The sequence below is a fragment of the Oncorhynchus kisutch genome, linkage group LG22 (genome assembly GCF_002021735.2).
Source record: "Oncorhynchus kisutch isolate 150728-3 linkage group LG22, Okis_V2, whole genome shotgun sequence".
NCBI lineage: Eukaryota > Metazoa > Chordata > Actinopteri > Salmoniformes > Salmonidae > Oncorhynchus > Oncorhynchus kisutch.
In genome coordinates, this window is record NC_034195.2 from 50,631,826 (window position 1) to 50,644,711 (window position 12,886).

General features: G+C 45.7%; 1 protein-coding gene across 1 annotated transcript in view; it reads right to left on the reverse strand.

Annotated features, from left to right (window-relative positions):
- Positions 1-988: 988 nt before the first annotated feature.
- The window catches only part of LOC109867057 (solute carrier organic anion transporter family member 1C1-like), a 34,422-nt gene continuing 22,524 nt past the window's right edge, over positions 989-12,886 (reverse strand). Inside the window, exons 9-16 of the mRNA XM_031801454.1 lie at positions 12,191-12,386; positions 11,760-11,925; positions 8,754-8,937; positions 8,631-8,647; positions 7,064-7,317; positions 6,798-6,862; positions 6,602-6,719; positions 989-1,680 (exon numbers count right to left, since the gene is read on the reverse strand). Of these exons, the coding sequence (XP_031657314.1) occupies positions 1,446-1,680; positions 6,602-6,719; positions 6,798-6,862; positions 7,064-7,317; positions 8,631-8,647; positions 8,754-8,937; positions 11,760-11,925; positions 12,191-12,386 (1,235 nt within the window). The 3' untranslated portion in view covers positions 989-1,445. The remainder of the gene's footprint in view (positions 1,681-6,601; positions 6,720-6,797; positions 6,863-7,063; positions 7,318-8,630; positions 8,648-8,753; positions 8,938-11,759; positions 11,926-12,190; positions 12,387-12,886) is intronic.

The window sequence follows — 12,886 nt, forward strand, 5'->3', positions numbered from 1 at the left end:
CTAAAAATACAAAACAAAATGGATGAAATTAATCTACAAAACCTACTTCAAATTTACAAGTGAAATAAATATTACAAATTCATTTTCCAAATGACTAAGAAATATAAAATGAGGATGTATTGATTGTGTAAGCCTTCACCACTACCTCGGCAGCGATTATAGCTGTGATTTAAAAATAATGTGAATGTGAATTTTTCTACCATAAGCCACCTCCAAAGTTGTTTTAGAGAAGTTGGCAGTACGTGCACCAGGCCTTACAACCACAGACCACGTGTATGGCGTCGTATGGGCGAGCGGTTTTCTGATGTCAACATTGTGAACAAAGTGCCCATTGGTGCCGGTGGGGTTATGGTATGGGCAGGCATAAACTATGGACAAACAACACAATTGCAGTGACAACATCCTGATGCCCATTGTCGTGCCATTCGTCCGCCGCCATCACCTCATGTTTCAGCATGATAATGCACGGTCCCATGTTGCAAGGACATGTACACAATTCCTGGAAGTTGAAAATGGCCCAGTTCTTCTATGGCCTGCCTACTCAGACATGTAACCCACTGAGCATGTTTGGGATGCTCTGGTTCCCGCCAATATCCAGGAACTTCGCACAGCCATCGAAGAGGAGTGGGAATGATTAACTATATGCGAAGGAGATGTGTCTAGCTGCATGAGGCAAATGGTGGTCACACCAGATACTGTTTTTCTGACCCCCTACCTTTTTTTAAAGGTATCTGTGACCAACAGATTCAGTTCTGTATTCCCAGTCATGTGAAATCCATTGATTTAGTGTCTAATTCATTACAATTTCCTCATATGAACTTTAACTCAGTAAAATCTTTGAAATAATTTTCGTTCACTTTTTGAAAATATGGAGTTGTATAGATCTGAAGGAAGAATATCTAATGTAATCCCTTTTTAGATAAAAAATGTAATGTAGCAAAATGTGAATACTCTGCAAGGGGTGTGTATACTTTCACTAGGTACTGTATAAACAAAAAAACATCCATTTATTTTCACATCATCTACAGGAGTACAGTACAAATATACTTGATGCTCGTCTCTCTTTGCTAAATCACTTGTATTCAGGGTGGAAAAATACCGGAAAAGGAGATGTCAGGGCATGTATTGGGTCAGGTGGAGCAGGTGCACAATGGTATGGAGTACCAGCGCAGGGTACTGACACCTTTCACCAAAATATTTGCTGAATATTCACCCCAAAAATAATTAACACTGGTACTGTTAAAAATGATTACTGTTGTAATGAACGACGACAGGGAAAACATGGGCTTCTTAGACTGTTGGCTAACTTGCTAAACACAGTCTACTCCGACAGGGTTAACCCACTTGGGGGAGATCACAACTAGCTTTATGTAGGCAAAAGTTGCTCCCCCGACACCTGTTTCATTCTGTCTTGGAGTCGAGCTATGTTGAGATATTGAGGACCATCAAAGCCGTGTCTCCCTGTCAGGGTTACAGTCCAGCGCTCTTACAAACTGGTCCGAGTGGATAGAGTTGTTGCTTTCCTCTTTCCTGAGAGACTCGAACTCCATCTCTACATTCCCATTGGTCAATGCTATTTTCTCTTCCTGCTTGACGTGCCTCCTGAGTAGAGCGAAGCCCAGTATACACAGGAAGAAAGAGACAGTCCTTAGGCCCATAGTCAGACCCAGGTATACTACCCTAGAACAGAACAGAGGAGAGATTAAGGTTAGGGATAGGGTCAGAGTTAGGGATAGGGAAAGCCAGTATACACAGGAAGCAAGAGATAGTAGCCTAGCGGTTAAGAGTTTTGGGCCTGTAACCGAAAGGTCCCTGGTTCGAATCCCTGCACAGTCAATGTGGAAAGATCTGCTGTTCTGCCCTTGAGCAAGGCAGTTAACCAACAAGAACTTCTCCTCGGGCGCTGATGACGTAGTTTAGGCAGCCCCCTGCATCTCTCGGAATCAGAGGAGTGGGTTAAACGTGGAAAAAAACATGTCGGTTGAATGCATTCAGTTGTACAGCTGACTACAGTCAGTATCCCCTTTACAGTCCTTAGGACCCGAGTCAGACCCAGGCATACTATCATAGAACAGATCCAAGGAGAGAGTGAATCGGGGCGGCAGGTAGCGTTGGACTAGTAACCTAAAGGTTGTAAGATCAAATCCCTGAGCTGACAGGGTAAAAAATCTGTCGTTCTGCCCCTGAACAAGGAAGTTAACCCACTGTTCCTAAGGCCGTCATTGAAAATAAGAATTTGTTCTTAACTGACTTGTCTGGTTAACAAATAAAAATCCTCAGAATAAACTAAAATAAGTTACACTTAACATGAAGGCAACATTTAATGAGGTTGTAAACGTTTAAAGTAGACTATTCTAAAGTAACACTTTACAATTAGTGTACATTACATTAATGTTAACTGTTGCCCTAAAATAGAGCAGAGAGCATGAATTCTAAAAACATGGCACGGTAAAACAAGAATACAAGTATTTATAGCCTACATCATCATTCCGTTGAATTAAATTGTTTCATTTTATCTTCATCAACTTCCTCTGTAAGTGCTGTCACGGCTGTGTGGTTGTTGCTGACGATAATTAGTAAAAGTTGATCATATAAGTTGATCATATATATATATATATATACAGATTTGTACCTTGTCAGCTCGGGGATTTGAACTTGCAACCTTTTGGTTCCTAGTCCAACAGTCTAACCACTAGGCTACCCTGCCGCCCCATATATATACTATATATATATAGTTGATCATATATATATATATATTAGTAAAAGTTGATCATATATATATATATATATATATATATATATATATATATGATCAACTTTTACTAATATATATATATATATGATCATCTATATATATATATATATATATAGTATATATATATATATATATATAGTATATATATGGGGCGGCAGGGTAGCCTAGTGGTTAGACTGTTGGACTAGGAACCAAAAGGTTGCAAGTTCAAATCCCCGAGCTGACAAGGTACAAATCTGTCGTTCTGCCCTTGAACAGGCAGTTAACCCACTGTTCCTAGGCCTACATTGAAAATAAGAATTTGTTCTTAACTGACTTGCCTAGTAAATAAAGGTAAAATAAAATATATACAGTATACATACACACACACAGAGGTAACAGTTTGAACCGACACATGGCGTAATACTTGGCCTTGTATTAGTACAGTTCTGTGGTTAGTGCAGGCACTAGAACAGGCTATAGCCAACCATTGTACACTAATCTCTCTATTATAATTCTATGTACAATATGAATAATAGTTGGCCTTGTATTAGTACAGTTCTGTGGTTAGTGCAGGCACTAGAACAGGCTATAGCCAACCATTGTACACTAATCTCTCTATTATAATTCTATGTACACTAATCTCTCTATTATAATTCTATGTACACTAATCTCTCTATTATAATTCTATGTACACCAATCTCTCTATTATAATTCTATGTACACTAATCTCTCTATTATAATTCTATGTACACTAATCTCTCTATTATAATTCTATGTACACTAATCTTCCGACATTACCATGAGCTGAAGAAATGAATGTGGCAATTTTCTGAATTAATCAAACCACAGTTTAATTTATTTCATGCTCTCCAAACCTGTTTATGATTCATAAGTACTTTCCTAACCCTAAAATCTGAGAATTTTTCTAAAAATTGGTTCTGAAACGGAGAAGAATATGCATATATTTAGATGCCTTTCTTTCATTGATCGAACAAAATCGAACAACAAAGGTGTATTTAAAAGGAATGGCCTTAAGATAAATGGACTGAAAATCCTATTGAATGAAAGCCGCAAGAGATAATCTGTTGGCCATCAAGTGGGAGGGTTTTATGTTTTGATCGCTGGAGAAAAATGTAAAACCAGTCATATGGTATCAAACTGAAGCATATCAACATCCCACTGGGCACACACTGGTTGAATCAACATTGTTTCAACCTCATTTCAATTCAATTACGTTGAACCAACGTGGAATATATATTGAATTTTTTTTCACAGTCAAATTTATGAAATACTGGCTTTATAACTTGCTAGAATGACATTCGGAGAGCCAAGCTATAGACTTCTTTAGCCATGCGTAAAAGACAGTACAGTGCCAAACCTACTGAGTTGATTTATGATTTGAATTATATGCATAGACTTTTAACTGAGGAAGAAGTCTGGGTGTAAGTATTTCTGTGGAACCCAGCAGAACGGTATCCTAAAGGCGTCCCTTAGTCAGACTAAAAGGGAGATTGGGAATCGTCATGTAATCAAACTTCGGTTATTGCCGTAAATGATTATGCATAGGTTAATAACGCATTACTAACACTTGTCATCTTCTTTTGTTTTCTTGTTCTTTTCAAGTCCCTCACTCTCTTAGGAGCCTGTCAAACGCTCCAACTCCAACGATCAGTAGTTCAATGGGACGGGTAATGGCAGGTAGGGGGGGGGGGGGGGTAGAGTGTTCTTAGTGTGATTCTAAATTCAGACCAGGGCCTTATGCCATGGAAGCAGGTGTGAACATACACATTAATTGTGAGAATATTAAATACTGTTTTATTTTCTGTTCATTTATAAGTCATTTCGAAGTTTGTATAATGTTGAACAGTATGGATTTGGATTCTAGCTTGAAATACACTTATTCATGTTACCATACCAGGACTTGTTGATAACTTTACATGTATAAAGAATGCATATGTTCGGGGTCAAGGAAGGGTCAAGAGGAACTAGGTGTGTTGAAAGTTACTGAGTGACATGGAAAGTTACTGAGTGACATGGAAAGTTACTGAGTGAGACAAGCGGAAGGGCAGAAAATTCATATTCTGTTCAAATATTATATTGTTCAATATGAATGTTCCTAAGGAGGGAGGCAAAGGGCAACAGTGTAGTTTAAGTTCCTAATGAGGGGGGTAGCCTAGTGGTTAGAGCATTGGACCAGTAACCAAAAGGTTGCTAGATCAAATCCACAAACTGACAAGGTAAAAATCTGTCCTTCTGCCCTTGAACAAGGCAGTTAACCCACTGTTCCCAGGATGGCTGCCATTGTAAATACAAGTTTGTTCTTTAACTGACTTGCCTAGGTAAATAAAGGTTGAATTATAAAACATTAAATGAGAGATGTGGAACTCAACTCAAGATAAGGTCAACAGATGAAGAGAGAAGACACTGCTGGGAGGGGGGGCCCACACTGCACACCCTCTGATTATAGTCCTATTTCCACACCCATGAGGGTCCTAGACTTAGTCAGTAAGAGGAACCTGCTAGGAGAAGTCTCCATCTAATTGGGAGGTATAAAGATGTGTTTATGGGGTCTTTGTAGCTGTATGTCCCAGTGGGTGAATACACTTGGTTAGAGGTTTTCCTTTCCTGTTTCAGATTTTACTCCGTTTGTTTAGAACCTAGCAACACTGTCGGTAGCCACCGTCAGTTATACCCACAAACCCATGACATTATACCCACAAACATTTACAACTGTCACTGACTTTAGTGTTAGTTTCCTTACATTTATAACTGTCACTTTAGTGTTAGTTTCCTTACATTTATAACTGTCTCTTTGGTGTTAGTTTCCTTACATTTATAACTGTCTCTTTGGTGTTAGTTTCCTTACATTTATAACTGTCTCTTTGGTGTTAGTTTCCTTACATTTATAACTGTCTCTTTGGTGTTAGTTTCCTCACATTTATAACTGTCACTTAGTGTTAGTTTCCTTACATTTATAACTGTCTCTTTGGTGTTAGTTTCCTTACATTTTGCATCATTCCATTACATCGTTAGTTTACCTTTCTTTCCTCTCTCACGTTTGTGTGGTTGTCCCTGAAGGATCGCTAACAACAGTGGGTGATATCAGGCTAACGTATTATAAATTGCGCAATAATTTGGGACATGTACCCTATTGGAATCACTTTGAAAGGCAGATCATACGGAGCAGTTTAAACCCGGAGCCTGTCACAACGACTGGACTGTTGTGACAGTTCTATGATTAATGAGGATCATCACGGTAGATTTGTAGGACTACTGATCAACCCTTATTGTACACGTTTGTCAACAACTCATTTTTTATAGATTAAACAATTCAACACGGCAACTTTCAGGAAGAATCAAATCACTATATTTTTTTATTCACCAATATATTTTGCTCGCAAAGGCTCTCCAGACCAGTTTTTTTATTCATAAATACTTTGCTAACCCTAAATAATACACAAGATCAGAGTATTTTTAAATCTACCAAGTGGTGCTGACAAGGACATTAATATTCTTGTATTTACATGGCTTTCTTTCATTGATCCCTAATATTCTGAACCCTTTTCTCCATATATGTCTGTCGAGGAATTTCTCATTAAAAAAAGGTGCACCGAATTTAAAGGGATTTAGATAAAAATGTACAAAAAAAAAACATATTGAATGAAAACTTGACGAGAAAAATTGGTTGGCCAGCAAGGGGGAGGGTTTTCAGCTGTTGAATTACATTTATTCAGCGTGTGTAAGGGAACCACGCCTGCAAAGCCAGTACGCACCGCATAACATAAGTCTAAATACCAACTAGAGAGAAGTGAATAGCGGAAGGCATAGTTTCCTAAGTCTGAATTGACCCCCTAGGTGTTTTACCTGTAGGCTGTTGTGTTGTAGATTCTACACGCTCCTCTTCTTCCACATGGTGTGTTTCCCCACTTTAAACAGGTAGTGTCTATGACGGCTCCGAAGTAGATAGGTGCAGGGATGCCAGCTAAAATCAATCAATCAATCAATCAATCATTGACTAACTCAATCAATCAGTCAACCCGAGGACATAAGTAATACTCACCCAGGGTCCGGGTGGCCAGCGTGTGGACTCCAAGAGCAAGGGATTTAAACTCAGGCTTAATACACCTATAAAAAGATTATTAGGGAGTTAAGGGAAGTCCTTTAAGGCCAACTAAACTTAATCTTAACTGTTGTGATTAACTTGAACTTGAGTGACATCAAAGCATGATTTTTACAAAACGGTTTCCCCAAGTTGAACATGTTAGGATACAACCCGTTTTGTATTGTAGCATTTCTCCAAGCCATCCACTAGATGGCCTCACTGACCTGATGAGAAGCATGAAGCCTGGCGTTCCCCCCAGAGAGATGATGAAGGAAGTGATGACAGACAAGAAGAGGAAGTAGGGGAACATTGTGTCACAGCTGTCTCTGATTGGACAGTGACCCAGGGAGGCAGTCAGGTTACTGGGCTGAGAACCTGCCCCTGTTACCGCCACACACCTGCACTGGTTAAACACCTGGAGGAGAGGACATGGGGAGGGATCACTGAGTAAAACATTACAATAATATGGGAGTCTGGACTAGCTGTCTGGGGAGTCTGGACTAGCTGTCTGGGGAGTCTGGACTAGCTGTCTGGACTAGCTGTCTGGGGAGTCTGGACTAGTGGTCTGGGGAGTCTGGACTAGTGGTCTGGGGAGTCTGGACTAGTGGTCTGGGGAGTCTGGACTAGTGGTCTGGGGAGTCTGGACTAGCTGTCTGGACTAACTGTCTGGGGAGTCTGGACTAGCTGTCTGGGGAGTCTGGACTAGCTGGCAGGACTAGCTGTCTGGACTAGCTGTCTGGAGAGTCTGGACTAGCTGTCTGGGGAGTCTGGACTAGCTGTCTGGGGAGTCTGGACTAGTGGTCTGGGGAGTCTGGACTAGTGGTCTGGGGAGTCTGGACTAGCGGTCTGGACTAGCGGTCTGGGGAGTCTGGACTAGCTGTCTGGGGAGTCTGGACTAGCTGTCTGGACTAGCTGTCTGGGGAGTCTGGACTAGTGGTCTGGGGAGTCTGGACTAGTGGTCTGGGGAGTCTGGACTAGCGGTCTGGGGAGTCTGGACTAGCTGTCTGGACTAGCGGTCTGGGGAGTCTGGACTAGCGGTCTGGAGAGTCTGGACTAGCTGTCTGGGGAGTCTGGACTAGCTGTCTGGACTAGCGGTCTGGGGATTCTGGACTAGCGGTCTGGAGAGTCTGGACTAGCGGTCTGGACTAGCGGTCTGGGGAGTCTGGACTAGCTGTCTGGGGAGTCTGGACTAGCTGTCTGGGGAGTCTGGACTAGTGGTCTGGGGAGTCTGGACTAGTGGTCTGGGGAGTCTGGACTACTGGTCTGGGGAGTCTGGACTAGCGGTCTGGACTAGCGGTCTGGGGAGTCTGGACTAGCGGTCTGGAGAGTCTGGACTAGCGGTCTGGACTAGCGGTCTGGGGAGTCTGGACTAGCGGTCTGGACTAGCGGTCTGGGGAGTCTGGACTAGCTGTCTGGGGAGTCTGGACTAGCAGTCTGGGGAGTCTGGACTAGCGGTCTGGAGAGGTCTGGACTAGCGGTCTGGAGAGTCTGGACTAGCGGTCTGGAGAGTCTGGACTAGTGGTCTGGAGAGGTCTGGACTAGCAGTCTGGGGAGTCTGGACTAGCAGTCTGGGGAGTCTGGACTAGCGGTCTGGAGAGGTATGGACTAGCAGTCTGGGGAGTCTGGACTAGCAGTCTGGGGAGTCTGGACTAGCGGTCTGGAGAGGTCTGGACTAGCGGTCTGGAGAGTCTGGACTAGCGGTCTGGAGAGTCTGGACTAGCGGTCTGAAGAGTCTGGACTAGCGGTCTGGACTAGCGGTCTGGGGAGTCTGGACTAGCGGTCTGGACTAACGGTCTGGGGAGTCTGGACTAGCGGTCTGGGGAGTCTGGACTAGCGGTCTGGGGAGTCTGGACTAGCGGTCTGGACTAGCGTTCTAGGGAGTCTGGACTAGCGGTCTGGAGAGTCTGGACTAGCGGTCTAGGGAGTCTGGCGTTCCCCCCAGAGAGATGATGAAGGAAGTGATGACAGACAAGAAGAGGAAGTAGGGGAACATTGTGTCACAGCTGTCTCTGATTGGACAGTGACCCAGGGAGGCAGTCAGGTTACTGGGCTGAGAACCTGCCCCTGTTACCGCCACACACCTGCACTGGTTAAACACCTGGAGGAGAGGACATGGGGAGGGATCACTGAGTAAAACATTACAATAATATGGGAGTCTGGACTAGCTGTCTGGGGAGTCTGGACTAGTGGTCTGGGGAGTCTGGACTAGTGGTCTGGGGAGTCTGGACTAGTGGTCTGGGGAGTCTGGACTAGCTGTCTGGACTAGCTGTCTGGGGAGTCTGGACTAGTGGTCTGGGGAGTCTGGACTAGCGGTCTGGACCAGCGGTCTGGGGAGTCTGGACTAGCGGTCTGGAGAGTCTGGACTAGCTGTCTGGGGAGTCTGGACTAGCTGTCTGGACTAGCTGTCTGGGGAGTCTGGACTAGCTGTCTGGGGAGTCTGGACTAGCTGTCTGGACTAGCTGTCTGGACTAGCTGTCTGGGGAGTCTGGACTAGTGGTCTGGGGAGTCTGGACTAGCGGTCTGGACTAGCGGTCTGGGGAGTCTGGACTAGCGGTCTGGAGAGTCTGGACTAGTGGTCTGGACTAGCGGTCTGGGGAGTCTGGACTAGCTGTCTGGGGAGTCTGGACTAGCAGTCTGGGGAGTCTGGACTAGCCGTCTGGGGAGTCTGGACTAGCGGTCTGGAGAGGTCTGGACTAGCGGTCTGGAGAGTCTGGACTAGTGGTCTGGAGAGTCTGGACTAGCGGTCTGGAGAGGTCTGGACTAGCAGTCTGGGGAGTCTGGACTAGCAGTCTGGGGAGTCTGGACTAGCGGTCTGGAGAGGTCTGGACTAGCAGTCTGGGGAGTCTGGACTAGCAGTCTGGGGAGTCTGGACTAGCGGTCTGGAGAGGTCTGGACTAGCGGTCTGGAGAGTCTGGACTAGCGGTCTGGAGAGTCTGGACTAGCGGTCTGAAGAGTCTGGACTAGCGGTCTGGGGAGTCTTGACTAGCGGTCTGGACTAACGGTCTGGGGAGTCTGGACTAGCGGTCTGGACTAGCGGTCTGGGGAGTCTGGACTAGCGGTCTGGAGAGTCTGGACTAGCGGTCTGGACTAGCGGTCTAGGGAGTCTGGACTAGCGGTCTGGAGAGTCTGGACTAGCGGTCTAGGGAGTCTGGACTAGCGGTCTGGAGAGTCTGGACTAGCAGTCTGGACTAGCGGTCTGGACTAGCGGTCTGGACTAGCGGTCTGGGGAGTCTGGACTAGCGGTCTGGAGAGTCTGGACTAGTGGTCTAGGGGTCTGGAGAGTCTGATCTAGGGGTCTGGAGAGTCTGGACTAGCGGTCTGGGGAGTCTGGACTAGCAGTCTGGACTAGCGGTCTGGGGAGTCTGGACTAGCGGTCTGGACTAGCGGTCTGGGGAGTCTGGACTAGCGGTCTGGACTAGCGGTCTAGGGAGTCTGGACTAGTGGTCTGGAGAGTCTGGACTAGCGGTCTAGGGAGTCTGGACTAGCGGTCTGGAGAGTCTGGACTAGCGGTCTGGACTAGCGGTCTGGGGAGTCTGGACTAGCGGTCTGGACTAGCGGTCTGCGGAGTCTTGACTAGCGGTCTGGAGAGTCTGGACTAGTGGTCTGGAGAGTCTGGACTAGTGGTCTAGTGGTCTGGAGAGTCTGGTCTAGGGGTCTGGAGAGTCTGGACTAGCGGTCTAGGGAGTCTGGACTAGTGGTCTAGGGAGTCTGGACTAGCGGTCTAGGGAGTCTGGACTAGCGGTCTAGGGAGTCTGGACTAGCGGTCTAGGGAGTCTGGACTAGCGGTTTAGGGAGTCTAGACTAGCGGTCTAGGGAGTCTGGACTAGCGGTTTAGGGAGTCTGGACTAGCGGTCTAGGGAGTCTGGACTAGTGGTCTGGAGAGTCTGGACTAGCGGTCTAGGGAGTCTGGACTAGCGGTCTAGGGAGTCTGGACTAGCGGTCAAGGGAGTCTGGACTAGTTGTCTGGAGAGTATGGACTAGCGGTCTGGAGAGTCTGGACTAGTGGCCTGGAGAGTCTGGATTAGCGGTCTAGGGAGTCTGGACTAGCGGTCTAGGGAGTCTGGACGAGCGGTCTAGGGAGTCTGCATAAGGTAAGTCTAAGGAGTCTGGACACATTTTTATTTTTACATATATTTAACTAGGCAAGTCAGTTAAGAACAAATTCTTATTTTCAATGACGGCCTAGGATCCGTGGGTTAACTGCCTGTTCAGGGGCAGAACAACATTGTCAGCTCGGGGGTTTGAACTTGCAACCTTCCGGTTACTAGTCCAACGCTCTATAACCACTAGGCTACCCTGCCGCCCCGACTAGTGGTGAGTACTACCTACTCTAGTCTACATAAGGCCCCTAGAGGCAGGAATTCGATATATTTGTCTCCGCCTGATGACTTCACATACACTGAGTATACCAAACATTAAGAACACCTTCCTAATATTGAGTTGCACCCCTCTCTTTTGCCCTCAGAACAGACTCAATTCATTGGGGCATTGAATCTACAAGGTGTCGAAAGTGTTGCTGGCTTAAGTGATGCTGGCTCACGTTGACTCCAATGCTTCCCACAGTTGTGTCAAATTGGTTGGACGTCCTTTGGGTGGTGGACCATTCTTGATACAAACATGGAAAAACCCAGTAGCGTTGCAGTTCTTGACACAAACCGGTGGTCTTGTCCATTCACTCTCTGAATGGCACACATACCCAATCCATAGGTCTCAATCGTCTGAAGGCTTAATAGTCCATCTTCAACCCGTCTCCTCCTCTTCATCTACTCTGATTAAAGTGGCTGTAACAAGTGACATCAGTAAGAGATAATAGCTTCCCACTGGATCCACCTGGTCAGTCTACGTCATGGAAAGAGTCGTTCTTAATGTTTTGTATAGTCCGTGTATAGGCCCAAGGGGAACGCTAGGATATCATCTCACCGTGTTTTTCCCTGCTCCGGTAGAGGATGTACAGCCAGCCAAACAGGGGGACACGTAAGTGATCCCGTTCTCTCCACAGACAGGGTCCCAGTCACTCCCGGAGCACAGGCAACCGGAGTTACACTCAGAGAACAGAGATGGCGGCTGGTACGACAAACCCTCCACCCTGGACAAACACAGAGACGGATGCAGAAACGACTGAAAAGGTACAGTGTGTATGTGTATTAGATTCTAGAAAGATCTGTCACAACATCAATGATCAGTGTTCACTCATTTACACAGACTGTTTTCTAGGTCAGTTCATAGCATCTCTGTTTCGACTGACATGTTCTCTATTCTGAGTGACTAAGAATAGCTACTCGTTCCCAATAGAGTTTAGTTGAATACATAAATGATGACGGGGGAGGTTTGTATCCAGTGTGGAGACTGACCCTGTGTATGACATGGTTATCCCAGCCACCTTGGCGTTGTCACAGCCCATGGCGAAGAAGAAGAGGGACAGGAAGTACCCCAGCAGGGAGGTCCCGAAGGCGAACTTAGCAGCTCCCATGACACCCAGCTTGAACTTCTTCATGACCACACCCCCTGAGAACATCCCCAGAGCCACTGCAGGGATGTTGACCATGCCTGTAGAGCAGAAATGGACGTCAGCCATGCATGCACAGCACATACAGGGAAGTTGAAAGAACCGTTCTAATCGTAGTACAGCTCCCCTGAAGCAGTTTTGACGGTTAAGTGTCTTTCAAGAGCACAATGTCAGGAGAAGGCATCTACGATACTGATACCATCAACCCTCCGGTTGCCAGCTCATTCCCAAACAGATTTCCCCATGGGATCTCTACAGACGTCATACGAACAACAAGTTTATACCACAGGGAGGGGAAGTGTGGGATTAGGGGTATAGCCAGGCCTGGCCCTTGGCATAAGCGACATAGGAGACCATTTAGGGCTACAGGGCCCCCGACCCCCAAAATAAATAAATACATTTTTAGGAACTCAGCCAGGGTGTCAACTTACTGTTAAGAGTTAAAGACAATTATTATTATTTTTTTCACCTTTATTTAACCAGGTTGGCCAGTTGAGAACAAGTTCTCATTTACAACTGTGACCTGGCCAAGATAAAGCAA